The sequence below is a fragment of the Cyphomyrmex costatus genome, unplaced genomic scaffold, assembly GCF_001594065.2.
Source record: "Cyphomyrmex costatus isolate MS0001 unplaced genomic scaffold, Ccosl1.0 scaffold14, whole genome shotgun sequence".
NCBI lineage: Eukaryota > Metazoa > Arthropoda > Insecta > Hymenoptera > Formicidae > Cyphomyrmex > Cyphomyrmex costatus.
This window is the reverse complement of record NW_017275390.1, coordinates 2,939,061-2,965,337: the sequence shown is the minus strand read 5'-3', so window position 1 is coordinate 2,965,337 and position 26,277 is coordinate 2,939,061. Positions and strand designations below refer to the sequence as shown.

Sequence of the window (26,277 nt, the reverse complement as noted above, 5' to 3'; positions counted from 1 at the left end):
AAAAGGAAGCACGAGAATGCGACCCGCAGTAGTATGTCTATATTCCTAACTAATCACAATGTCAAAGTGCCATTTCAATAGACGAAGGATCCGTTCATTGGTGTTATTTTCTTTGTCACTTAGCGATTCGATTGGTAGCTTCCTTCGGTCACACTATCTTACCTTTAATGGTTATATTCGTTCCTTCTTATTCTGCTATACGTTTAGTGTTTCTATGGTGTGTTAGTTTCTGTCAAGCTGAACTCGACTATCGAATTAGACGCGTCAGGCGCGAGGAAATAATGGCTGATTGATTGGGCGTACAGTTACACGATCACGCGTGCATAGCGTATACGTACTATATATATAGTACATACACACGTACGCATGTTTCGTGCCCGTGGGAATTAGGGGACGAGCGCACTCTCGCGCAGTGTCGTAGAAGAGAATTTTTTTTGTTTATCGCGGAGAATGCGTGTGTCATTTGGAGCATCAAATGAGTCAGCGGATGTGACAGTGACTTCAAGTGTTGAGTCAGGTTACGGGCGAACATCGATCTTGAATTATCTCCCGTCGTACTGTTGACAGATAGAATATCCTTCTTCATACTCAAGGATTAGCTCGCTTGCAGTGCGATTATAGTGAGACGTGGAATTTTTGACGTATCGCTCCGTATTATTTGTCGAGTCTGATAAATTCAGCGAAAAGTATATTTTGCTATTATTTAAACATTTTATCGAAATCCATTATGTCTTGCTAATAATAGCAAGAAGCGAGAAAAGTATTCCAGTATTCTATCCTGATTCTATAATTTAAGGATCTATCAGATTATCAGGTCTCCGCAAAAAGTGTTTAGAATTGGAATTTTATACTTTCCATATAAAAATGTTACGTACATATGAAATAGTTAAAGAAGAGAGAGAGAGAGATCAGCATTTAGGATGTTTAATAATTTTGTTATTTTGTAATTTAAATTAAAATTTTCTTATGTTAAAAACATTTACGTTTCTTATTGAAATAATTTTTGATTCTAATTCTAAATCGCAACTAAACTTTTTGTATTACTTTCAAATGCAACAAAGAAAAATCGATAAATTTTAATTTTGTTAAAAAATGCGTAATACATTCTGGACGGTAGTTGGTATATTGTTATATGTATATTGTCATTATACATATAGATTCTACGAGATATTCTATGTCCAGTATTCATAGTAGGTTCTTTGTATTTAAGACTATCTTTCAAGTAGGTACAAGTCTACAAGATAACATACATACTTAAACTAATCAAAGAGTGATATTTGCATTTTAAGAAATTACCTAAAACAATTATAGAATAAGAATCGACTATGAATATCGGCTTATATGATAAAAAATTTGCGCAGCAATATATAATGTAATGATCGATACTAACCACTGTCTTTAAGATTAAGATTAGATTAAGGTTAAAGATCGGAATACAGGCGCGAATTCGAAGGAGACGAAAAACGCGACGAACACGCGAGTCATCGATGTCTGCACCTGCGCAACCTTGAAATCGCCATGAGGTATCCAATTTTCCGGTCGCTTCTTGTCGTCGTTGTTTCATTATAGTCCCATAATAACTTGTGTTCCGTTCGTTTTCTTCTCAGTACATCGCTTATCGTTCGTGTTATCGCCATAGTTAAGGAATTCTTTCACACAACGATGGTGGTTATATTGTTGTTAACGCCTTAATAGATGGCATCGACCTCTGAATGCGCTTATTAATCAATTGAGCGATACGACCGAAAGAAATCTTGGCTTTCATTATACCTCTGATGCTCGTTCGTTCCGAACGAAGCGGGTAATACGAGGAAAAAATAGGAGCTGTTTCACTTTCGTACACTGGAAAAAATCATCTCGTTGCATCAATAGGAATTCAGGTAGATTCAACTATAGAAAGTTACAACAGTAAAATCTATCAAACATTCTAATTGAGATTACTAGGTATAGAAGTTTAATTACGATAATCAAATTTTATACGATCAGATTTCATTTTATTTGTACTTGTTCGTACAACCAGAAGGTGGTATTTTTTCAATCAGCTTAAATTAAAGATAATTCGTAAAAACAAAGGCTCCAAGTAAAAAAATCATCAAATAAAGCTCATGGAAGCCAACACTTTAATATATGTACAATAATTTGTATTAGTTCGATAATTTATATTGAAGATGACCTCAACAAAGGATCGAAACATCTATATTTAATCTTGATTAAAAAATATCTATAATGTTTTGTACAATTTTCATCTAGTGTTGGCTTTTATTCATTGTGATAATTTAATATGTCATTATTTCAGTGTCGATTTTAATTACCTCACACTTTGGACATTTTTTCCCGTGTCTTTTACTTTATTACCACAAAAAACGCGCGAAAATCGCGGAATCTGTCTTGTATCGTGCACTCGCTGGCCACCGCAACGATTCCCGGTGTATATCATTCTGCACGCCTTCTCGCGTGCGCATTTCCATCGTTGTGGCCTCGAGGCGCAACGCTATTTCGAAACGCGCGCCGCGCAACTATTTATTTGAGAAGAGAACGTGTGGTAAAAGAATCATTACGACACTGTTGTCAGATTTTATTTGGTAAATTTTGTCAAGCCTGCCAAGTATTTTTGTATTCTTTTTACTTATATATTTTATGTCATTGAGACAGCGAGAATGGTTTTATAAATATTTGATCACAGAGTTTGTATTTGATCAAGAATAATGTTACTCCGAGCGACGGAATTTTATTATAAATATTTGTTGCGTCGTTCGTGAGTGAATAAGCAGTAGAGTATCTACGTACTTGGGAAAATTGCTTCATGTACGGAGAAAAACGGTTGAGTAATTTTACAAGACTGGTAAAAATATTCTGACAATTTTTGATGAACTTTACTTGCCTAAAAATATTGGAGGTGTAAGTTAAGGTGAAAAGAGAGAGAGAAAAAAGTTACATTACAATTGTAGTAAAATTCATTCAAGTTATTATTATCTTTTAATAAAAAATACATAAATTATACTATTCTCGAGACTGTAAGTATACAAACAACTATAAAGGCTTTTATATATATACTTGTATTTTTTATCGTATAGTAAAATAAATTTTGTCAGTGTAAACAATGTTCGTTGATAAAATAAATTCTATTGAGATATATGACAATTTATAGATTAAAAAATAGTAACAAATTGCAGTAAGCATATAATAAAATTACTTTATACGAAATGTAAGAAGTATCATACAATATAACTATATGCGTCGATCGCTTATTTTTATAAAAAAAAAAAAAAAACCAAAGATTTTTTGAACCTGTCAATTCCATAAAATTTGCTATTAGAATTCTAGTGCATATTACTTTACAATTTTATCATGGAGCCTTAATGTAACTGCTTGAAGAGCGCGTCTAATAATAATTGCATAGCTCGCAATTTACCGAGCGCGCTGCTAAATGCCTCCGCAGCCGAAGTCTTAAAACGTGAAAAGATATCCTCGTTCAATTATCGTTACTCTTACGCAAGACATCTCGCATTACCAGTTTTGCGCGATTGCTCCTCTCCGAGAACGATACAAATGGTCGCCGTCGACGAGAACTGTATGCGGGATTATTAATACGAAAGACAAAAACGCAGCTGCTGAGAGAGAGAGAGAGAAAAAAGAGATTCGCAAGCAAAGAAAAGAAATAACAACGTAAGAGAACGAGTACATGCTTCGTTGCATAGATCGGCTCGGAAGAGCGTGTCTCTCTTTCTCTTTCTTCGCGCGACGATGAATTTCCTTTCTCCGCCGCGAGACTATTTTTATCGCGGGGAACTTCGAGCCGAGAGAGAAACGCATTCACGAGTGCACGCGCGTTTCGTTCTTTCATGCGCAAACAACGATCGTGTTTTTCCAGATACGCGGCGCTTATTCGGCGCGCGCTGCATCGGCGACGTTTATCTCACGATGCAGAGCCCTGGCCGATGTCACACCGCCTCTAAATATAACTCCGCGATACGCCTCCGTGACCTTCCTCCATTCCACCGGAAATTCGCGCTTTGAATTATGATTAGCGCGAAGTGAAAAGAAACACGGGACAAAATGATTGAGTAATTTTTATCTTACAAGACTAGGAAAAGTATTCTATTTTTGTGGAACTATATGATAAACTTTACTTGCATGAAAGTGAGAATATGGGAGATGTAATGTAAAAAATTTATTCAAGTAATTATTTTACAGTAAAGTAAATCATACTATTTTCAAAACTGTAAACACAAACAACTCTCAATATTTTTACATACGTTCGCTTTTTTTTACCGTGCAGTAATTAAATTTTGTCAGCGCTAAAGCAAAAAAAATTCGTATTTTTTATTGAGGTGATAATTTATAGATTAAAAATGGCATAAAATATTTAACTGTATAAGTATATAAATATTGAATATTTATAAAACGTAGAAAGTACCCTCTTACAGTATGGCTACACTGTTAAAAATATCTACATTCATGTAAAGTAACGGAAGCAAATTTCAAGCAGGTACATTAAAATCGTTCAATGTTGTCAATGAGCATAAAATGACAAGTAACTTAGATTTAACGACTTCGATGTATCTGCTTGAAATTTCATGTTTTTTCTAACAGTGTACATGACTCACACTCATTTATCACAAAAGTGAAGTAAATTTTCCACAAGTGCGCGTCTATTTCGGAATATATGGACTTGCCAACTCTAAAATTAACTAAAGTTCTAGCACATATTATGTACTTTACACTTTTTTTTTCTTGAAGAGAGAAGCTCGGCCACACAAAACGAATATAATAATTTCCCGGAGATGATTTTCTATTTCCCACGTTCTCCCCTTGTAAATCGACATGTGTAATCATGGTGCTTGCTTCTTGGGCGTACACTTGATGCTATTTCTTACCGTAATGACGCACCCACGTGGTGTACAACGAGCACAATATGGGATAACATAAATATTTGTCGAGACTCTTCCTGCCGCTGCCTAATATAGCAGACTAATTATGTCTTCTTTTTTGCTATTTTTACGAATGCTTCGGCGATGATTCTTCCGGCATGTGAGATCTTTCAAGAAATCTTGCGTGAAACGTGCGATTCTGGGGGGGTGCATGCGCGAATAAATTAATTCATCGTGAAGGGAGGCGAGCAAGTCGATGTCCTCATTTATATAATCCCGGTAAAGTTACGCAAATTATTTTACTAATTCAGTAATCCCGGAAGAAATAAAGATGAAACGATGCGGAACGGGTGCAGCTATCGTCTCCCTCTCGATAACGCGGCGCGCTTTTGTGTCGAGCTTACTGCAATTGGTTCCGAAAGTTCGGCTATGTCGAAGGGGAACATACCATTCGTTGGTCCATAGGGGCGGCATTGTGTCCTATTATTTCCGGGGGCGAAGACGAATAATGGCTCGTACTCTGCCTATCTATGAAGAGGATTCATTTCGAGAGATTGTTATCTATTATTTATAACCTTTGTATAGGAAGTACACTTGTGCTTGTCGATTAAATAAATATCCAATATCCTTCGATTGAATTCGCTAAAAAACCCCGTATTAATTTATGGTAGGTAAATTGGGTACCAGTAAAATGAGTTAGTTTTTATGTAACGTAAGTTATGTGATCAACAAAGACTTAATAATTAATGTATGGTTTATATACACTGAGAAAAAAATTGTTTATTTTATTAAATTAATTTAATCAATTAAATATTTTTGTCTTATTATAGTGCAGCCAGAGATGTAAAATCTATGTTTATAGAGCACCTTTGCACTCTGAGAAAGGCATAGTAATAAACAATTACACAAGTAATAAATAGAATTAGTATAAATAATCTAATGTATATGTGAAATATGTATAAACTATTTAATAATGTTACAATAATTATAAAATAGTTTATTTAATTATGTACATTCTACATACAAAACTTTTATATAACTGTTTTTTCATTTCTGTAGTCATTAGTTATCATTCTCTTCCTCTAAGTTAAGGATGTTTATCGTTATTCGAATATTCGATATTTTTTGCTGCTCGATATAAAAACATCGAATAAAAAATTATAAATAAAATATTGACTAGATATTGTTTTACCATTCATATTCACTCTCCATGAATACTTTTAGGAATTTTGGATGCATTCGGTAATCGGTACATTGTGACATGAAGGAAGGAGTTTCATTCGTTTGTAATTTGTAATATGGAATAAGGATTGGGACTATAAATAAACGGGGAGTTTTTTTTTCCTAGTTTTTTCCATGAAATGATCAAATATTAAGTATTAGATATCTTCGTTTGTAAACTTTAAAATAAAAGAAAGTGGCATTTTTTTTAATGTCTATTCATTCGGAATGAATATAGATAGTTTAAAAATATCTGAATATATTCATAGTAGATATTTTTGCATGATATTGACATGCATTACTCTGAGTATACCATAGCTCGAAAATTACCTATTATATTCACTATTGAGTTTTATGTGACATATTTTGTCAGTATGGTATATAATTATAATTCACATTATATATGGGAACTAACTCATTTTGGAGCGTATGTAATTAGTGTGGGCTTTTTTTATAACAATGCATATTTTGAGATTTCCTTTGACACATAAATGATTCTCAATTGATCAATTAATTTTTCTTCTTTTTCTAAAAGATGTAGAACATTTAAATGTGGTAGAAATTAGTCGATTTTCTATATAATTAATGCAGGGTTCTTACAATGCGTTATCGAATGATGACGAAATGTGTTAAAAATTATGCGAGCGAAGCTACGAGGAATTATCGTGGAGATGACAATATTATGTGTCATCGCATGTTTCCGTCTCAGTATCCGTCATACACGCGACAGCTAGACATGTGGTGTGCCAGCCGATACATAGCTACGTGTGCGAGGTGCAATGCACCGTGAATAGGATACCTTGAAACAAATGGCGTTATGCGGTGACAGTGATGTAGCCACAACCGCTTCGCAATTCGCGACTTCACATTGACGCGTGCAGTTTGTTTTCGCGAAACGAAATTCAATTGCGAAAGGGAATCAACTTACATTCCATATTCTCGTCGCTCAATTAGCGTTAAATGCAACTGTTCGCTCGCTGACTTTCATTCGTTCAGCGTAACTTAACTGCGACGTGTGTAACGTGAGGAATGCTCCGGACGAATTCATTCGAGAAACGAATCGCCACTAGAAAGCAGAAAGCCAATTCCGCCTTGCGTTGCACGATGAAAATTGTGCTCGTTAATGGGACTTTTTTTTTGCGAAGATCCGGAATTGTGCGCGATGGAAATTCAAACATTATTGGTATCACATTCGCAAGATTTCCATGGATGCATATCGAAATTCAAGGCTTGTCGATAAATTAATCTGAAAATGGAAATATAGATAGTATTAATAAATATATGATCGCGACGAAACGCCACGACGAAGATATGTCTAAAAGCGAGAGCTGCTTGTACGTCATGCTGATAGAATTATTGACTTTTCCAGCTCGGTTCTATCGATTTTTTAAACATTAACATGAAATGTCGAGGAGAAACGTTCAAAAGATCATTAGATATACTAACTACGGCGTACAAAAAACTGCGTATTTTAAATCGAAATAAAAATGTAATAATGTAGATAGAGCATTTATGTTATACTTCTTACTTTTTATTTATCGCCATTATATGTTGAACTTAGCTTACTCTGTTTTGCATATATAGGGTGTCCCACTTTAAATGATCCAGCCAAATATCTCGAAAACTAAATCCAGTAGACAAAAATGTTACAAATAAAAATGGAACGGTGTCGAGAGGGACACGTTTTAGTCACGTTGTTTTTTTTCTAAGTGGAGGCGCTAAAAAGATATGAAGGTCACCTCCACTTTTTTAAATGGTATTATGTAATTTTTTTCAGATAACGTGATTCCTCTAATTATTTTGCATATAAAAGTATTAAGATAGAGATCCCAAAAAACCAATAGTTTTCGAGATATTTTACTTTATTTTGATACATATTGACACAAAATGTTAAATAACTCGTAAACTGTTGACTTTAATTATCGTACCTTAATACTTTTGTGAACAGAATAATGAGATAAATCAAATGGTGTAAAGAAAACACATAGTTGCGTATTTAAAAAATTATCTATTTTGTATACATATTTTTTTTAAAGCAACTATGTGTTTTCTTTACACCATTTGATTTATCTCAAGGTTCTGTTCACAAAAGTATTAAGGTGTATAAGATGTACCTTATATAATTTATTACAAGGAATAAAAAAGAACATTTCATTATTTTATAGTATTTTATGCGTTTTTATAGTATAAAATAAACAGATTGCGCATAAAAGAAAATTTTATTTACGAATTCTTTTTATTTTCTTTGAAACATTAAAGTAGATATTAACTCTCTATTCGAAATTGTAAAACCTAAAAATAAAACTTTTGTTTAAAAAAGTAATGATGTTATTTAAATCGAATCATTTTTGTGAAAAAATGTTTTTCCCTTTTAAAATTCTAATTACTAATAATTAGTAATATTTAACATACTATTATAAAAAAGTATTTATAGGAATTTTTATGTCATTAATATATGACACTTAATTAAAATAATTTTAATTAATTTTATATTTAGTTCTAATTACCAATTGTAATATGTAACATATTATTATAAAAAAATATTATAGAAACTTTTTTAATTAACTTTTATATCAATAAAAAGTTTTTCTAAACATTTTTTATAACAATATGTTAAGTATTTTAATTAAAATTTATTAAAAAAATTAATTTGCATATTAATGACAAAAAAATTTCTATAAATAATTTTTTTATAACAATATATTAAATACCACAATAAATATAATTAAAATTTAAAAAGGAGAAACATTTTTCTACAAAAGTGATCCGACTTAAAAAAACATTATTGTTATTTTTAAATAAAAGGTTTATTTTTAGTATTTACAACTTCAAAGAGAATGAATCAATATCTAATAAAGCATTTTTTCATAGTAAAAAAATCTACTTTGTTATTTTAAAGAATTATTCGAACGAAGTGTTTCGATTCAGACGAAGTTGAGAAGTTTTCCCTTTATGCGCAATTTATTCATTTTGTACATCTGTACATTTGCTTAGGACAATCCCAACGGTGTTTATCATTTCTGTTTTTCTCCTTGAGCTTCCTTATTGATTGGCACACAAAGGATGACCTCACGTAAATTCGTCGCGACCACAGATGCGTTACACGCGTCGCGGCTGTCAGCTGCTCGCGCGCGCAAGCATACCGGTGGCGATACGTGCGTGAGCACTCGAGCCACGTGGTCGTTTAAATGCGCGTTAACGCGCGCACAACAAACGAGCGGTCTAGGTAAGCCTGGCTTTTAGCGCGCTTCGTCGTGCCAGTTTTTCACAGCCGTTCCCTCGCGCGCGTTTCCGCTTTCGTTACTAGCGAAGTCATCATCGCGATACCGTTATCCTTACTTGTGCTCCTCGACGACTTCCAACGAGCTATTTTTCTCTTCTTCCAAGGATAATTAGAATCGTGACGACGACGTGTATTTTAGTTTTTCTTTTTTTTTTTTTTTTTTTCTTCGAAAGTCACAGGTAATACTGTGAGGTCCAATTTTTCATTTTTTAATTAATTTGTATTTAAACTTAATCGTACTTAACCCGTTACAAAACTATGTTTTTTCTAATGACTTGTACGCTAATCTGATTGGTTTTGTAGGACACGGAACGAACGATTTTGCGTCATATTAAAATTTTTTTGCAGCATTGCTCTCATTATGTTTAAATTTCCTATATAATTATTTTAATAGTTCAACAAAATTAATTTCAGATCAGTATTTAATTAAATTTTTAGACGTTTCTACAAAAAAGAAAAGAAATCTAGAAATTTATCTACATAGATATTGATCTAAAAATAATTTTGTTGGATCATCAAAATAATTATACAGGAAATTTAAACATAACGAACATTGCAAAGTAAGTTATTCTAGTTAGTAATCAGTTGGAGCGTTTTAATTATTTTGATAGTTTAACAAAATTATTTTTAGCTCTATATTTTAGTTTAGATAGCAAAAAACCTTCTTCTTTTTCCGTATAGTGATAATTTTAAAAACTTTTATTTACTGCAAAACTATTACACTCAGAGAAAAGTTACGTTTAAATTGAAGAAATTGTTTCTTTCGTTAATTTTTTTTTAATTAAGATGAAAATTCCTTAGAGAAAAATACAAATTTACTTGATTTCAAGAAATGACGTTTAAATCAAAGAAACTTTTCTTTAACCCTATTAGCAAAGCACTAATTTTTTTTATTCAGACAATTTTTTTAATTAAATAAATTTTACTCTTGGTGCAGTTTAGTGACTAACTATAGTCAGAAAAATATAATTTTTACACTATTATATCAAGTTAGGTCTAACCATAAATTAACCAAAAATGAAAAACCGAGAATGCCACAAGTAAGCAGCAAAAACGATCTAGTTCGTCGGCATTCGTTCTGAACTTGACATCTTTACGAGTTTAGTGTTCTAAATTAAGAAACGTCATGAATAATAGCTCGAGATTGACGTTGGATATTTATGTCTTTTGCACAGCGATATAGTATGTACATGTACAGATATATATAACGTAACAATATGTACATAATGTTTTGTATAAATAATTATATTGTTGACAAAAATGCTTTTACGCGTTTATAGGTTTTTTTCACGCTCCTTTTTTCGCGTTTTAACCGAATTCACATAACGGAAACGAATTCTTGGGGAGAACAATGCTTAGTTGTTTCTTGATGAAAGAGCTTTTCCATCGCGCTGTTGTTCTTTGTGTTCTGAAGTGTCTTTCGTACGACTCATTATTGTCCAGCCATTCTACATTGTCGTGTACGGTACGAACGAATTTTTAAGGAGAGGTTTTTTTTGATGAGAGAGAAAAAAAAACGGAACAGTGAGAAACACCTGCGCGAAAGTCGCAATCAATTACGAAGGGCGCGGCTGCGTATCGATAAACATATATCTCTCTTATCAGATTAATCTGACGCAGGTGAATGTAAGTTACGTCGTTTTCGAATCGCGACCGCGATATATATTTCGGATTCGCTTGTCTTTATAACCAGATTCTCGTTCAACACGGAATAAATTCGCTGAGAGGATCTCCGATGTATCTCTGCTATGGTGAAAGTTACTCCCGCTCCTCAACGCTCCTCACGAGATGTATGAACTTATCCAGCGAAACCGCTGTGCAGATCGACGCGTGTAACTGCGTCAAATTGCAGAACTCGAACGAACGTGGATTTGCCAGCTCTTGCTTTCGGTCTCTCCGTTCGCTCTTAATTTTATTGCAGTACCCTATAAATATTAGTTTTACTTTTCATCGTGTTTTGAAAAATTTGGCCAAATATTAAAATCGATTCTTCTACTCTGATTGCAGCAGGACGGTTTAGGTGGACACCACCTGGCACTCAGAAAGCAAGTGAGATAAATACAGGTGGCACGAAGAAGGTAAAAAGCAAACATGGGAGCGAGACAGAGCAAGAGGTCCGTGGATATAACGACGACGCCGAAGAAGGAGGGAATACCCGCCGAAGGAGGTGTCGTCGGCGATGCGGCCGCACCTGGTGACGGCAAGCTGGAGAGGATCGAGGAGGCCGACACGAAGCCTACCACCAACGGCATAGCACCGCACACGGAGTCTACTGAGGATAAAGAAAAGGACAAAGATGAGGCTACCGAAAAGGACAAGGAGCAGGTAAGTCCTTGTCAATAATCATTCATTTTTATTATTTCTCCATTTATTTTTTAAACTAAAATGTTGAAGTGTTACTTACATTTTTAATTGCGTGATAAATATATGTTTATATTTGTGGGCTGTAATAATAAATTACATTTTGCAAGAAAACAAAAATTAGCTCCATCCAGAAATTTAAAAGTATTTTTAATTACCATTACCGAGGAATAAGTTATGAACTCGTTATTTGAACTTCCTAATCTTTAAATAATAATGATTTGGAGTAATTTTATGTGTGTTTTACAATATTATTTTTTTGTTCTGAACTTGAAAAAAATTTTTAATAACAAAAACTTTAGTTGATCCTATATGTTCTCTTTTAAGGTCAAAATTGTATTTCTATATTATGAGTAAAACTTTTTTATTGTTGAATTTAAAGATTAATAACTAAAATGAAATTTATTTGACGTTAAACCTCTGATATATGGGTATCTATTATCTCTTAAAATCGTGTCAACCGTATTAGGATCATTTGTTTGCGCAGCTGATTACCTCTATTTCAGTCTGGGTGATACGATCAATCATATTTGCCTTTAAAGTTTTTACAGCGATAATTTTTCATTACGAGGCATACATTAATACATTAGCATACGTTTTTGTTATTAACGAGCATTTTGCTCGAGAAAACCATATTATTGATACGATTAAATGATACAATTTCCGGCTTGAATTATAAGTGTACCTATCACCGAGCAGACTGCGAGATTTCTTGATTGTGCTATTTCGATCGTTTCACGTGTATAATTATTTTTCCCGAGTGCGAGGCAAATTCAGTATCGACACGTTAAATGCCACGTTCTCTCCACTCGCTCTTCGCTTGATTATTGACATTCTCGAATCGCTTTGCGGTGAGTCACTCGCTCAATTATCGACTACTTCTCAATGATCTCGTTCGTATGGATTATACGCGAACGGCTTACAATGGGCGCGTGCTGAATCACGCATTTGCTCGTAAAAAGTCGTAGGTATTCCAAAGCTTATCTCGCTGAGACGATTCATCTGGCGGAGGAGGTTGCACGCGCCAACGAATCATTAATCTTAATCAATTCGTCGAAAGCGACGACGTATCATCTTCTTGTACCGCGTTAGCTATATATATATATATTTATCGACGTCTTTATTATAAAAAATAATAAAGTGTGAAATAACTAAGCATAATAAATCGATATTTTCATTTATCAAATTATTTCAGTATAGAATATCGTAATGTATTTCCTGAAATTATAACGACATTAATATATTATTGTTATAATCGCGAGACATTTTCCTTTAATTTCAGATGCGGATTTATACCGCTAAACAGCACAGAACACCGTTATTAGGTGCAAATTGCGTCGTCGCAATCTATCTAGAAAGTAGATTGCATTGCAATTAGTGGATTACATTAGCAATTAGCGGATTAGTGCAACAGTGCGTGTACTTTTTACGGCCCTTTTAATTTCCTCGTTCCTGTCGTTACGTTCTTTGCCACGTCCCCCAGGAATTATTTGGCACCGGACAAAAGAGCGTCGTGACGTATAGGCTAGACTTGATGCGGCGCGCGAATGCGTCAAGTGTCGCTTTTACGACATCCGGGGTTGACTATTCTGGGCTGGGCATGACCTAGGCGAAACGTTACCTCGCCTCGAGGCCCGAGAACGACCTACCTTTGATAACGATCGATTTCCTGCTCGTACGGAGTTATAACTCATGAACGCGAGAATCAGCGCGCACTGAATTCCTCTTCGCAGGATCATTCTATCGCTTCAATGACCACTCAAGCGCGCGTATCGGCTTGATGGCTGATAATCGTGGCATTACATAAGATATACGTTATAAACTGGTACGCTCGTGATTAATTCCACATTACGCGCTGACGGATTTTAACGCTTACAAAATGCGTTAATATTACAGAGGTCAGAGCAACGCGGACGAATTCGTGTTCATGCTCATATGTTTGACATTTCATTTATGTCTACTCCGTTGAACTAGTCTTCCGGTTACATTTGATTTCATTATAATTACGTGTTATATATATGCTATATATACATTTATTGTTTTTAAACTTTAAATTTTGAAAGATAAATTTTGAAATGTTCGTTTAAAAATACTGTAGTATTGTATTTTTATTTTAAGCTGTTTATATAGATCTGTTTTTATTTCATTTAAATTGAAATGAACTTTTCCAGGTAATTTACTTTTTCTTCGAGTTTTCTCAACTTTGAAATAACTTTACTAAAGAAATTCGTGGTGTATTTTGCAGGATATCAATTCTACCATGCCAGGTTTCATGTCTCTTTCTCTCTCTCTCTCTCTCCCTCTTCTCAACTCGAATCTCATAAGCGCACAGCGGTTTATATCTCGAAATACCTTTCCCGCTTATAGACGAAACTTGATATTTCCCCGATTGAGCAAGACTGGCGGCAGCTGTGTCATGCACCAGATACGATGACACGCGAGAGAGAGCGTACATTACTATCACCCTCTCCTTCTTTTCATTTCCCTTCGACAAGTTCTTGCTCCTCTTTCGATCTCTCGTTTTCTACCATTTCGCGCCGGTTTAAAGCGTCACTTACCTCGACTACTCGAGCGAGCACCTTTCCTTCGCCACAAAGACATTCCGACTCGCCAGCAACATAAAAATTTTGGATCAAAGCAATCTTACGATCTTGTTAGTTCTACGAATAGTTTACCGTTGGAAAATTTATGTTAAATTTACCGTATTTCACACGTTTCAAACGGTTTATTCAAATTTATATATTAATTACATTAATTTAATACAAAATAAATATAATGTTAGAAGGCAATACAAATGTTATTTAAAAAAGTAAACACAAAAAAGGTAATACTGTCACAGTTTGTAAGTAAATCGTGGAAGCATATCTTTTTTCAGTAAAATTAACATTTATATGATGTGTTAAATTAATATATATTTTATTTATATATTAATCTTAGAATTTACATTTTAAACCATTATTTTCATACTGTTTGTTTACTTACTCATAAATTGTATTATTTTGACATTAAAAAATATTAAATATCAATTTAATGCAAACTATTTAAATAACAATCACATTATGTTAAATTAACACTTGAACATGCTAAAAAATTCGACACAAAAGTTTAAGTAGGACTTGAGTGGATTGTTTCCAACGCAAATACAAAATATTTTTTATTTGGCAATTTAATTTCTTCCGCATATCATAGCTGTCTATTTCCTTTTCTTTTTCTCGTATCCTGGATAAATAATCGATATTACGTTTCGTAAAGATTACGAAAAAAATCAATTTGATACACTATGCTGAGTCATACTATCTTGTTATCGTTTTATCGAACATGAATCCACTTGTTTCTCGTGTATTGAGTCAATCATTCCCCGCGAAATGACAGCGAGTATTTCGATTATCCGCTCGATAATCGAAATCTCATTACATTGCGCTGCATCGCTTCCGGATTCGAGCGTTATCGCGAGTGTCTGTCATTTGAATAATGAATATCACGAGCTACGTCTGATGAAGCAGCGAAGATTAGTGTCTCAACGTGATACATCGACCGTGAATCGGGCAACTCGCGGCTCGCGATGTCCGTGGAATTTTTGACAAAAAACGAAGAGATACCGTTTAACTAACTTCGCCGTGTGCAAGTACACACTCGCCGGTTCCCGCGACTAACTGTATAATCGTGTGGTTCATGTACCAGCTTCATGTATACTTTTTCTTACTGAGGCATACCTAACTGTCCCAGACGAATAAATCTTCTCTATCCCACTCTCTCCTTCCCTCCCTCGTGTTACTATTTCGAGCATGTATCTTGATCGACGGTTCATGTTCATTCGACACCAAAAACCGCGAGTCTCATCCATGCACTACATTATGTCTCGGAGATGCACTGAGAGAAATGTTTGATATGAAGCATTTATTTTATCGATATATACGACTTACAAAACTTTTCTTATTTTTAATTAAAAAATTTTATTAATTTAATCAAAATTTGATTCTTTTTCCTCATCAAATTTTGATTAGCGCACAATAAAATTTTTAAATTATTAAGTAAGAACATTTTTATATGTTATACGTGAACAACATAATAATTTACATTAAAATTTCTTCCAATGTATTCCGTTCCGAGTTTCTTTTTGCCCTGCAAGAAAGACTCTACTAATGAAGTGTTTACTTAAATGTGGTAAAGAGAATGTCATATAAAAACGATCCGTTGTAGATAAAGTATATTCTTGAGAAGTTTCTCCTTTCCAATTCTCGTGTCTGATTTGCTGTGTCTCTTTCATTGCCGTCGTTACTGCTTAACCTACATTCAGATTTAAATATGTCAATCTTATTAACATAACGTTATCACCTCGGTTTACTGATTTACTCGCCAATACTTGTCGCTGCATATCTGCCGTTAAAAGACATTGTTATGAGCATGTTACGACAGATCGCGGATCGCGCTTGAATTCATCGTGTTTAAGCAGCGCGTTTGTGTGACATACAAGATTATACCCGCGTCTCATGAATATTCATCGTTTTCCCTGGTGTCTCTGTACGTCTGACGACGCAGTATTCGCAATCTTACCAAATCCCCAGGCAGGTGCATGTGCGATCTGCTTAAGAGTCAACCCGTTCGTTTTGCTGAACACCTGCCCTTAATACCGCGCTGGTACAACGACTTTAACACGATGTTCTTAGCCCTTTTTGAATGGAAATTCGTGATACGATCGTGCGTATTCGCGAAATAAAATGCATCGTGCGTGTACGACAAAGCGTGTTCGAATCCGTAAGGGATTTGTAACGAGCAAGGCGTGGATTGCAGCCTTGGCCATGACTCACTTATTGTTATTGCGCTGATGAGACCACGCCTGATCGCGCGATAAATATTCTATATCGCATAAAAAGATATTTATACAGAAAGATATATAAAGAAAATATATTTATACAGACAGATATATATATATACAAGAAGCTGACGATTTTCAAAATAAAATAATATGAAGTATAATTTAAATACTAATTTTTTGTTATAATAAATAATAACGTATTGAGAAAAATTTCTAGTTGAAAATGGACGAATCAGAAAATTCTAATCAATCAGAATTTTGATTATCTCAAAATTATAATAGATTCAACCAGAAAATTCTGATTCGTTTATTTTTAAACAGAATTCTAATTAATGCAACCAAACTCTTTTCGATGTAGAAAATATATTGACATTGAAGTACATCTGTATATTTAAGTAATGACTGCGGTTAGCAAACAAACCAACTCAGTGTCATTCATTGATTCTTTAACATGATTGGTTCTTTAGTTTTTCCTTGGATCTAAGTGTGAAAACCAATCTTTCGTAATAAAGAATCACTGAACACTCACTCAGTTGCTTTGTCTGCTGAGCATAGTTTATTATTACTTAAATATACTCAGATATATTAAATAGCATTCTATTTCCTATTATTATATAATATGTAACAAAATATTTATATTAAAAGTTATTTAATTCTGTTATTTTATTTAAAAAACTCTTAAGTTTCTATGGATTATATGTTTTATATCTTTTTTTTTTTAAATATACATATAATGATATTTGAAAAGAATAATTTTGCGTACAACAGTTATCATTTTTTGAAAAATAAGAAAAGAGAGAATTATCATTTGATTGAAGCTGCGTCTGTTATTATATAGATGAAAAAAAATACGAGATACTAATGGGCAGAAATTTTATCAATTGATATATTGCTGTACGGTTGATAAGTTAAATTGTAGGGTGTATCTCGTAAGTTCACGAATCTTTCTGATAGATTTCTATAATTAACTTGTCGATTATATACCGATATAAAGGTACGTTATACGCGATTAACGTATATGGCAAAAAGACGTCGATCCGCCTATTGGTCTCCTCCCCGAACGATGAATCAGCCGTACGGTATCATATGGAAATTAAGTGAAGTATTTCACGTATAATTAATACCGCGCGAACGTATGATATCTCAGCGCCGCGCGTTTCGTTGATGAATCATCATGCGCATGTAGCTGCATAGTTCAAGACGAACGTTCTTTATTAATTAATACGACTCATCTGCTTTGCTGCCACTAATTGCGGGTCTGACCCGCTTGAATTCCTGCAAATTTTCTTCGTCCGGCGAACCGCGCTATCTCCTTTCGCGGTCCGTAGTGAGACGCGGATTCTCGTTTAAAACACAGTAAATCCCTAGCTGAGTATTTTAACGATTAAATTTAACTGCCTCGTTGCGAGTAATTTCTCGTTTTACATGATCACGTCGTTTTCACGGCGGGCGGTGTCGCCTAGTCAAAGTAAAACGCTGATTCGCGTACGTCGATTCGCGACGATTACTCAACGCTTGGGAATTCGTTATAGAATCTGTGTACGCAGGACAGATGGTGCGTATTCATATATGCACGCATGCAGCGTCGAGGAATTTATTGTAGAAATCTCTCAGCCTTCATTTGAAGCCCGCTGCGTCTCTCGTGAATTCCTTCGTATTCCAATATTGTGCGATCGGCTGCACAACGATCCGCCGTCTTTATCCGCCGCGCAAGGTTGCTCGCGCTGCGTATCTTTGAATATTAATTAATGGTAAACTCGTATGGCCTCCGAATTCCAATATATCGGCCTCTCGACGAGACGCTCATTATTATTATTTGCCTGCGTCTTCGGTAATACGAGTTGCGCACGGAATCTTAATTTATTATTTTGTTTTACTTGTTCTGAATGCAATATTCATACTAGATAAAACGCAGCTTGAAAAATAATTGATTTGCTCTTGCGTTACTCTATTATTTAATTTTCGCTTGTTTATGTAATTACAGATTGATACAGTAAAAAACATTTCGTGTTTGTTTTGGAAACGCTCCACTCAAGTCTTTGTTAAAATTTTGTGTTGAGTTTTTTAATATATTCAAATATTAATTTAACATAATGTAATTTTGTTATTTAAATAGTTAAATCAAATGTTAATTTTTTATTAAAAAATATGTTTCCTCTGTTTACAAATTGTGTCAGTATTACCTTTTTCATTAAATTAACACATAAATTTGAATCCCCGTCTGCGACACGCAAAATATTATTATTATTATTACTATTTTATTGTGCATAAAGGCTACAGAAAATTGTGAAAAAAAGAGAAATTACAGAAATATAGTATATATGTATACACAATTGATGAGGCGCCAGCAAGACTGCTGCTATTAAGCCTCCCAGTAGACAAACGAATTAACACAGCGAAAAATACTGATTACAGTTACAATGAAACGATATATACAACAGCATACACACAGAGATGCTTATCACAGTACATTTAATGTTACAATGTCGATATAAATTTTGGAACGACTAGCGACTAAAGAAAAGAAGGAGACGATCTGATGGAAGAATATGTATTAGAATATGTATATTTATAGAATATGTATAAGAATATTTAAATTAACTAGTAGTTTTTGAACATGGCCGGAGACACTACCACGTTTTCTGATGGAAAAATTTAACACAAATTTTCCAACGGCAAAACACGATTTATTGTTCTATCTTTGGTCCTAAATTTTCGGTCGATTATTTATGTCTGCAAACTTGTGTATCCATTTTTGGTTCTCGACGTTTTGCAGCACATATCAGTATATAGTTGCTACATTTTCGCGCGGTACCATTGTACTCAAGAGGCATTTATGTCGAAGAGAATATATACTGCACAGTGCCCTCGTCTCTTCCGGAGCTCGTTTTCCGTTTATCCATTTTTTTTTCTCTCTACTTTTGCTCATATCTCACCTTCGCCGGATATTGTGGAATTCCACACCGTTTCGTGAATGCAGAAATAAGCCGATATTTACATAATATAATGCGTGTAAAACGCGTCTGAGGAGATTTGCCTCGTCTCGCTTGTCGTGGTGAAAAAGGTGGCGATAACGAGAAGAGGAAGAGAGAAGAACGGTGTTTGGGCGCGTCACTTGTAATCGAATGTGACGGTGCGTCGCGTCGTGTCGCACAAGTTCGTTGTAAATCAGGAAATCCGCCATCCAACGCCCACGTCAGATTTATATCGTTCTTAAACGACGTCGTGGAACGTCGCTTGATCGGCCGTTGCGTTGTTTTATCACATTGTATGTGCGTGTTTGCATATCTCGAATGAACGTGTGGAATTGTTCTCGCGTATTGCATTGATAATAAAGTAGCCGGTTATTTGTACAATCGACCAGTCACCTGCCACGACTTGCGAAATGCCATTCACGGTTATTTCATTCGACTCGAGACAATATTTACCGTCGCGGCTACCGATTTTATCGATCACGAATTGGAAATTAAAGATAGAAGTAGCTAAATAATGAAAGTCATACCTGGCAAAAACAGTCTTCCGAGTTTAGAATGAAATTTTACGATAAAAAAATTGCAAGAGATATTATGACGAAATGCGCGATTGCGAAAAAGAATAAATTTGTGTGTGATGAAATAATTTTAGTTTATGGAAACACACGAATGATGAGACGAATCGCCAATTCAAGGAGAGAAATGCAGATATTTGTCTTTCAGCCAATTTCCAAGAAGCGTTTTTAACGAAGCATTATTCTGTTCGTCTGCCTTGCGTCGTGAATCGTAATTACATTCTTTGTTTAATTAACGATTGCATTGTCTCAGTTTTCTTTGCTTAACAGTTTCTTCAGAATTTTTTTTTGCAAATTTGCAGAATAGTTTCTATGCTGTTTTTAAAACTAATACCATTGATGAGAGATACCATTTTGACTCCGCTTTTCTGTATTAGATATACAATACAGAATACTGAAAATATTTGAATATATAATATAATAAAAATAATTCTATCTCTCTCTATATAAGTAGTATCGAAATGACTCTTTATATATACTAATTGAAATTAAAAAGTTAGATTGGCACTTTCGACAGTTCTAATATTAAAAATAATTTTAGATAAAAAAATTAAATAATAAATAATAAAGGACTCTTTTATAATATTTAAAAAACAATAATGAGTTTAAAAAAAGGGCAAAAAAGGATCATCAATAATATGAAATGTATAAGAGAAGTCAAGAACTAAAATATACATTAAGTCGCGGACCGGTCTAATATCTTTTGAAAAAATAAAAATTTCGAAAATCGCCGAAATACGTCAAACGAGTTTTCAAAAAATCTATCTTTTGCGGGGGGTTGCAACCCCCCAACCCCAAGGGGGGAATAAATTCTTAAATGGGAAGGGGGGTCGAGTGGGGGCTCGTTTGAAAGGTCTTTTTGAGACGAATTCAAAACACTATGCATAGAGGGCGCTGCGATCATTTTTCGCAAAAATATTTGAGTTTTAAGATTTTTAATACCACCGGCATTTGCGTTACCCAATGTACACCGCGTGGAGGTTGCTCGGTTGGATTTAATACATCGTGCAGCCCTGAAAAGGACTGATTTTATGTAAAACGATCATTTATTCTCTTTGGGGTGCTTGATTATAGTGAGTCCCCTTGCCTCTCACTTGTGCGGTTGGTACATATGCCAGTTTATTACTTACAACCAGGGTTGGGTAAGTTAATGTTTTTTTTTAACTGAATAAAGTGAAAGTTAATGGCTTTACAAAATTAATAATGTTAAGTTACAAGTTGAAGGAATAAAAAATTAACTTAACGTAAGTTAAGTCAATATTGAATTAACTCAAGTTGAAAAAAAAGTTTATTTCGAAAAAAATTATTTTTTAGATCAAAATGTCCTAATTTTTTTTTAAATGAGATTAAATAACTACAATTTAGATTATTAGGTTTACTTTTTAATAAGTCTTAAGCCATAAGAAATTGATCAATTAAATTCGAATACGAGAAGAATATTTGACTATAATTAGGTAATTTCTTATGACTTAAGGTTTAAAACACTTATTGTAGATCCGGACTAAAGTTTATGACATAAGGCATAACCGCATAAGCCAATTAGAGGGCTGTATTAGTATCTTAAGAAATTACTTAAGATGGTCTTAAAATAGGAACAGAATATACGCTGTTAGAACGGAATCCATAGATGTTACTCAAGATTCGAGATGATATTAAACTAGTGCATGAACCATGCAATCAAAAAGCCGTATTAGTATTTTAAAACATCCTTGAGATTTAGACTATGTTCGGACTATGGATACCGTCCTAACAGCGTATATTCTGTTCCTATTTTAAGACCATCTTAAATAATTTCTTAAGATGCTAATACAGCCCTCTAATTGGCTTATGCGGTTATGCCTTATGTCATAAACCTTAGTCCGGATCTACAATAAGTGTTTTAAACCTTAAGTCATAAGAAATTACCTAATTATAGTCAAATATTCTTCTCGTATTCGAATTTAATTGATCAATTTCTTATGGCTTAAGACTTATTAAAAAGTAAACCTAATAATCTGAATTGTAGTTATTTAATCTCATTTAAAAAAAATTAGGACATTTTGATCTAAAAAATAATTTTTTTCGAAATAAACTTTTTTTTCAACTTGAGTTAATTCAATATTGACTTAACTTACGTTAAGTTAATTTTTTATTCCTTCAACTTGTAACTTAACATTATTAATTTTGTAAAGCCATTAACTTTCACTTTATTCAGTTAAAAAAAAACATTAACTTACCCAACCCTGGTTGTAAGTAATAAACTGGCATATGTACCAACCGCACAAGTGAGAGGCAAGGGGACTCACTATAATCAAGCACCCCAAAGAGAATAAATGATCGTTTTACATAAAATCAGTCCTTTTCAGGGCTGCACGATGTATTAAAACCTCCACGTGGTGTACATTGGGTAACGCAAATGCCGGTGGTATTAAAAATCTTAAAACTCAAATATTTTTGCGAAAAATGATCGTAGCGCCCTCTATGCATAGTGTTTTGAATTCGTCTCGAAAAGACCTTTCAAACGAGCCCCCACTCGATTTCCCTTCCCATTTAAGAATTTATTCCCCCCTCGCGCCCCTCCCCCGCACCCCCTTGGGGTTGGGGGGTTGCAACCCCCCGCAAAAGATAGATTTTTTGAAAACGCGTTTGACGTGTTTCGGCGATTTTCGAAATTTTTATTTTTTCAAAAGATATTAGACCGGTCCGCGACTTAATGAACACCCTGTATAATATAATTGTTGTGCATTCTGCGTCGTTAATATATTTTAATTTTTGACCTCTTATACATTTCATATTATTATCTGACTCTTATTTGCCCTTTTTTAACCTATTATTATTGTTTTTGAAATAAAAAAATATATCTGTATTTAATAATAAGTAATTTACAATTTATATTTGTCAATAGAAGTACAATAATTTGATGATTCTTCTTCTAATCTTTATTGGCTTATTTGTTCTGTAACTGGATTTTAAGTATGCAATTATCTCTATGGGAAGCTTATTAGAAATTCTGAGGCTTCAAGGCTCGACACTCGAAATCTAATTGACTCTTTCAAACTTTCTTTACGCAAAGACGAGCCGACAAGCTCTCCTCGTCGACTGCACTTTTCTTGGCTAGTTTGGTAAGCTGCACACCAGAGAGACTGTCGAGGGTCTTTTAGGATCGGGACAAAGGAGCTTCTCGTGTCGTACAGCTCGTTGTGCACTATTCACTTTCCGGGAAAACTAACCCTGTTCACGGAAGTTTGATATTATTTATAAGTGAGAGATGGGCCTCAGGGTACGATGGGAAAGAGTTAGGCGACTTCATTCCAGAATGGTGGCGGTACTTCCGGACGCAAGATGAGAAACTTTCGACGACTATACAAGTATCATCACGGAAACGTATACGCTCGTGGGCGAAAAGCCTGTCTGTATAAAATCAGTTTCACCTAACTATACGGAAAATGAGATAATGAGATTTTCGATGTCATGTAGCTTCTATACATTTTCGTGCAAATTGGTAAGATTTAAATTAATCAATTTCGAGATGAATTAGCGAAGAAACGAAATTTGCGTTTGCGCCGTTTCTATGATATTAATTTTAAGTCCTTAATTTAAATCTACGAAAAATATTGAGATCTCAATTTTTAATCAGCTCTTTGATGATTACATATAATTATATTCTCGTCAAAGCTCTCCGTAATGTAATTTACGTTCTATGTTTCGTTAATAATGACGTAGTAAAGCGAAGTAATAAAGCTGTTAATGAGGTACGTGATTTTAGGATGACATGGAAAATGCCTAGACATCTCTCTTTAACGACTTTAAATATATCGCGTGTCATGAAGAGCCGCGTTGAAAGCAGCTATCAGCTGATGCTCGAGCGCTATCATTTCGTGAAATGGTAGGACTCGGAAGTATTATCGCGAGAAGTCGTACATTGTAGCTTTACAAGGTATCGATTTACGATACAAGATTTACGACGTGGAGTATATCTTACGTACGATATCATTTATTTTTATGGTTCTCTTTTCTCGTTTATATTCTGCATGATGCTTAAAGAAATTCTATACTAGGGTAAAATATTATTTGTGATGATTCATATCACTGGACTGATTTCTAAGAATCCAGATGATTTGTTTGTCCAATCGTAAAACATTTATGTATCTATTAGAAAGTATTTTTATTGCTCGAATTAAAAACACTCATTTTATTTACGTAATAGAAGTAATGCAAAGCTATTCATAGATATTCAATTTTATTGCACGATATTATTGAACGTCAATATTTATGACTCTGAAAACTGCATTGAACCTTTTATTTATTTTGTTTAAAGAGAGCATCAATAATATCATACAAGATAATATACAATAATATTGAGCGTGTCTACACTTTATGTCTGAAAAGACGAAATTCAAAGAAAACTTTATCTTTGTTTTTAGCAACCGCAGCAAGAAGAAGTAAAAGTTGAGGAGACGAAGCAGGAATCGTCTGGAGACTCTCCTGCGGAGGTTGCGGAGGTCACGACGCCCACAGAGGCCACCCCTGCCAGTCCGAATACTGCCACTTCTCCAGACAATAAGGAAACCAAAAAGAAGGAAAAGGTAAAGCGACTTGCATCTGCGCTCGTCGATCCGGACTTAATTAATTATGCTTGATAAAATACATAAATTTTCCTTATATCACGATAGGATATCGAAACATATTCGCATATCATTAATTGTTCATCTTAATTAGAAGTTTTCCTTCTACGAAATACGATGCGTAATTACACGCGATGAGTTTGCCGATTGCTATCAGACATGTCTCCTTGTTTTCTAGAAGAAAAAGTGGTCCTTCAGGTCGATCAGCTTCAGCAAGAAGGACAAGACTAAGCCGAGCCGCGATGAAACGCCCAAGAATGGAGACGTCACCAAGGAAGAGCCACTTGCAGAGGTGAGTCGCGAAAGAACATTTATAAGAATATATTGTTACTTCAATTGATGAAGTGACAAGAATTTACTTTACGAAAACACTACGCTTCTCAAAATAAACATACGATCTATTTTTAACGTTATTTCTCTATACGATTACAAAATTCGTTAACTCTCACTTTTGGGAGTGCAAGATGATGTATATTTGCCAGTATATATTTAATTAGCCTATGTTTGCTTGGAAACGTTTCTGCCGAATACTCGTAATTGAAACAATATGCATAATTTATAATTCAGAGAGTAGCGAATAATTGGATAATTTTACCTCTTGACTAAATTCATAGCACCGATCATCGTACGTTTTCGCATTAAACAATTATCGTGTTTTCGTTCGAGTTCAATTTCGCTCGAGCTAATTATACTGCTTTTTGATATCATGCATTTGCATTGAGGTGTTTTCGAAAAAGTCGCAAGTGTTTTTAATTTTGCCGATATTGCCACTTCTTGTTATCGACGAATAAAACCCGCGCGACGTTCGCAACTAGTTACGCAATGCGCTTCGAGCGGACCGTTATTGCCCATTGCGAATGAGATTGTTTTTGCACTCATCGAACAACTTTCATGAAATAGGTACATACATATTGCAGTGCCTGAACAAGTTCCAGGGCAAGGTAGCGTAGGTGGTGCACGATCACGTCGCGGAGAGAAAAACAGGGTGATCGGCTTTACGAGCGGCAATGAATCGCCGCGACCCCGTTCCAACTTCCTCGATCTTTTGTCGGCCGCATAATCACCGCGACCGAATAATTGACCAGTCGGCTGTGTCGAAAAAGTCCCGACCAATAACGGGCTATGTTTGATCAAGCGTAGCACTTCGTGTTTCCCTTGAAGTTCGTGCTGCGATCCATGTGCGCCGCGTGGAGAGATACCTAATCGTGGACGGCCACGCGATAACTGTCACGGGATCAGAAGTGGATTAGAGCTCACGCCATCCCTATGCAATTAAATCGTTGCCCTCCTTATTCAAGCCTTAATCTAAATTAATCAAATTCTGTTGGTTATTTAATTAGATAGGATAGGCAATTATTCGCGTTTGATAAAAACTACAAATTTTTTAGGAATTTTTTTCAAAAATGCCGAAAACCCCCTAAATTTGTCGTCCTCGTGCATTATAGCTCAGAGAGTAGCCTAGAGATTCTATAACAGTCTGATTACGAGAAATTTCAAAATAAGAGTAAAAATAAAAGAAGGATATATATACTGTTTCTTTTTATGTACTCTCTAAACTTTTAGAATGAATTGCC

The 26,277-nt window shown here is 34.5% G+C and overlaps 1 protein-coding gene across 1 annotated transcript; it reads left to right on the top strand.

Moving 5' to 3' along the window:
- The first annotated feature begins 11,466 nt into the window (after positions 1–11,466).
- On the top strand, positions 11,467–25,653 carry LOC108782947 (A kinase anchor protein 200). The gene is made up of 4 exons (XM_018551348.1): positions 11,467–11,700; positions 24,503–24,664; positions 24,882–24,995; positions 25,621–25,653. Exons 1-4 carry the CDS (start codon positions 11,467–11,469, stop codon positions 25,651–25,653), a joined length of 543 nt encoding a protein of 180 aa, XP_018406850.1.
- The last annotated feature ends 624 nt before the right edge of the window (positions 25,654–26,277 follow it).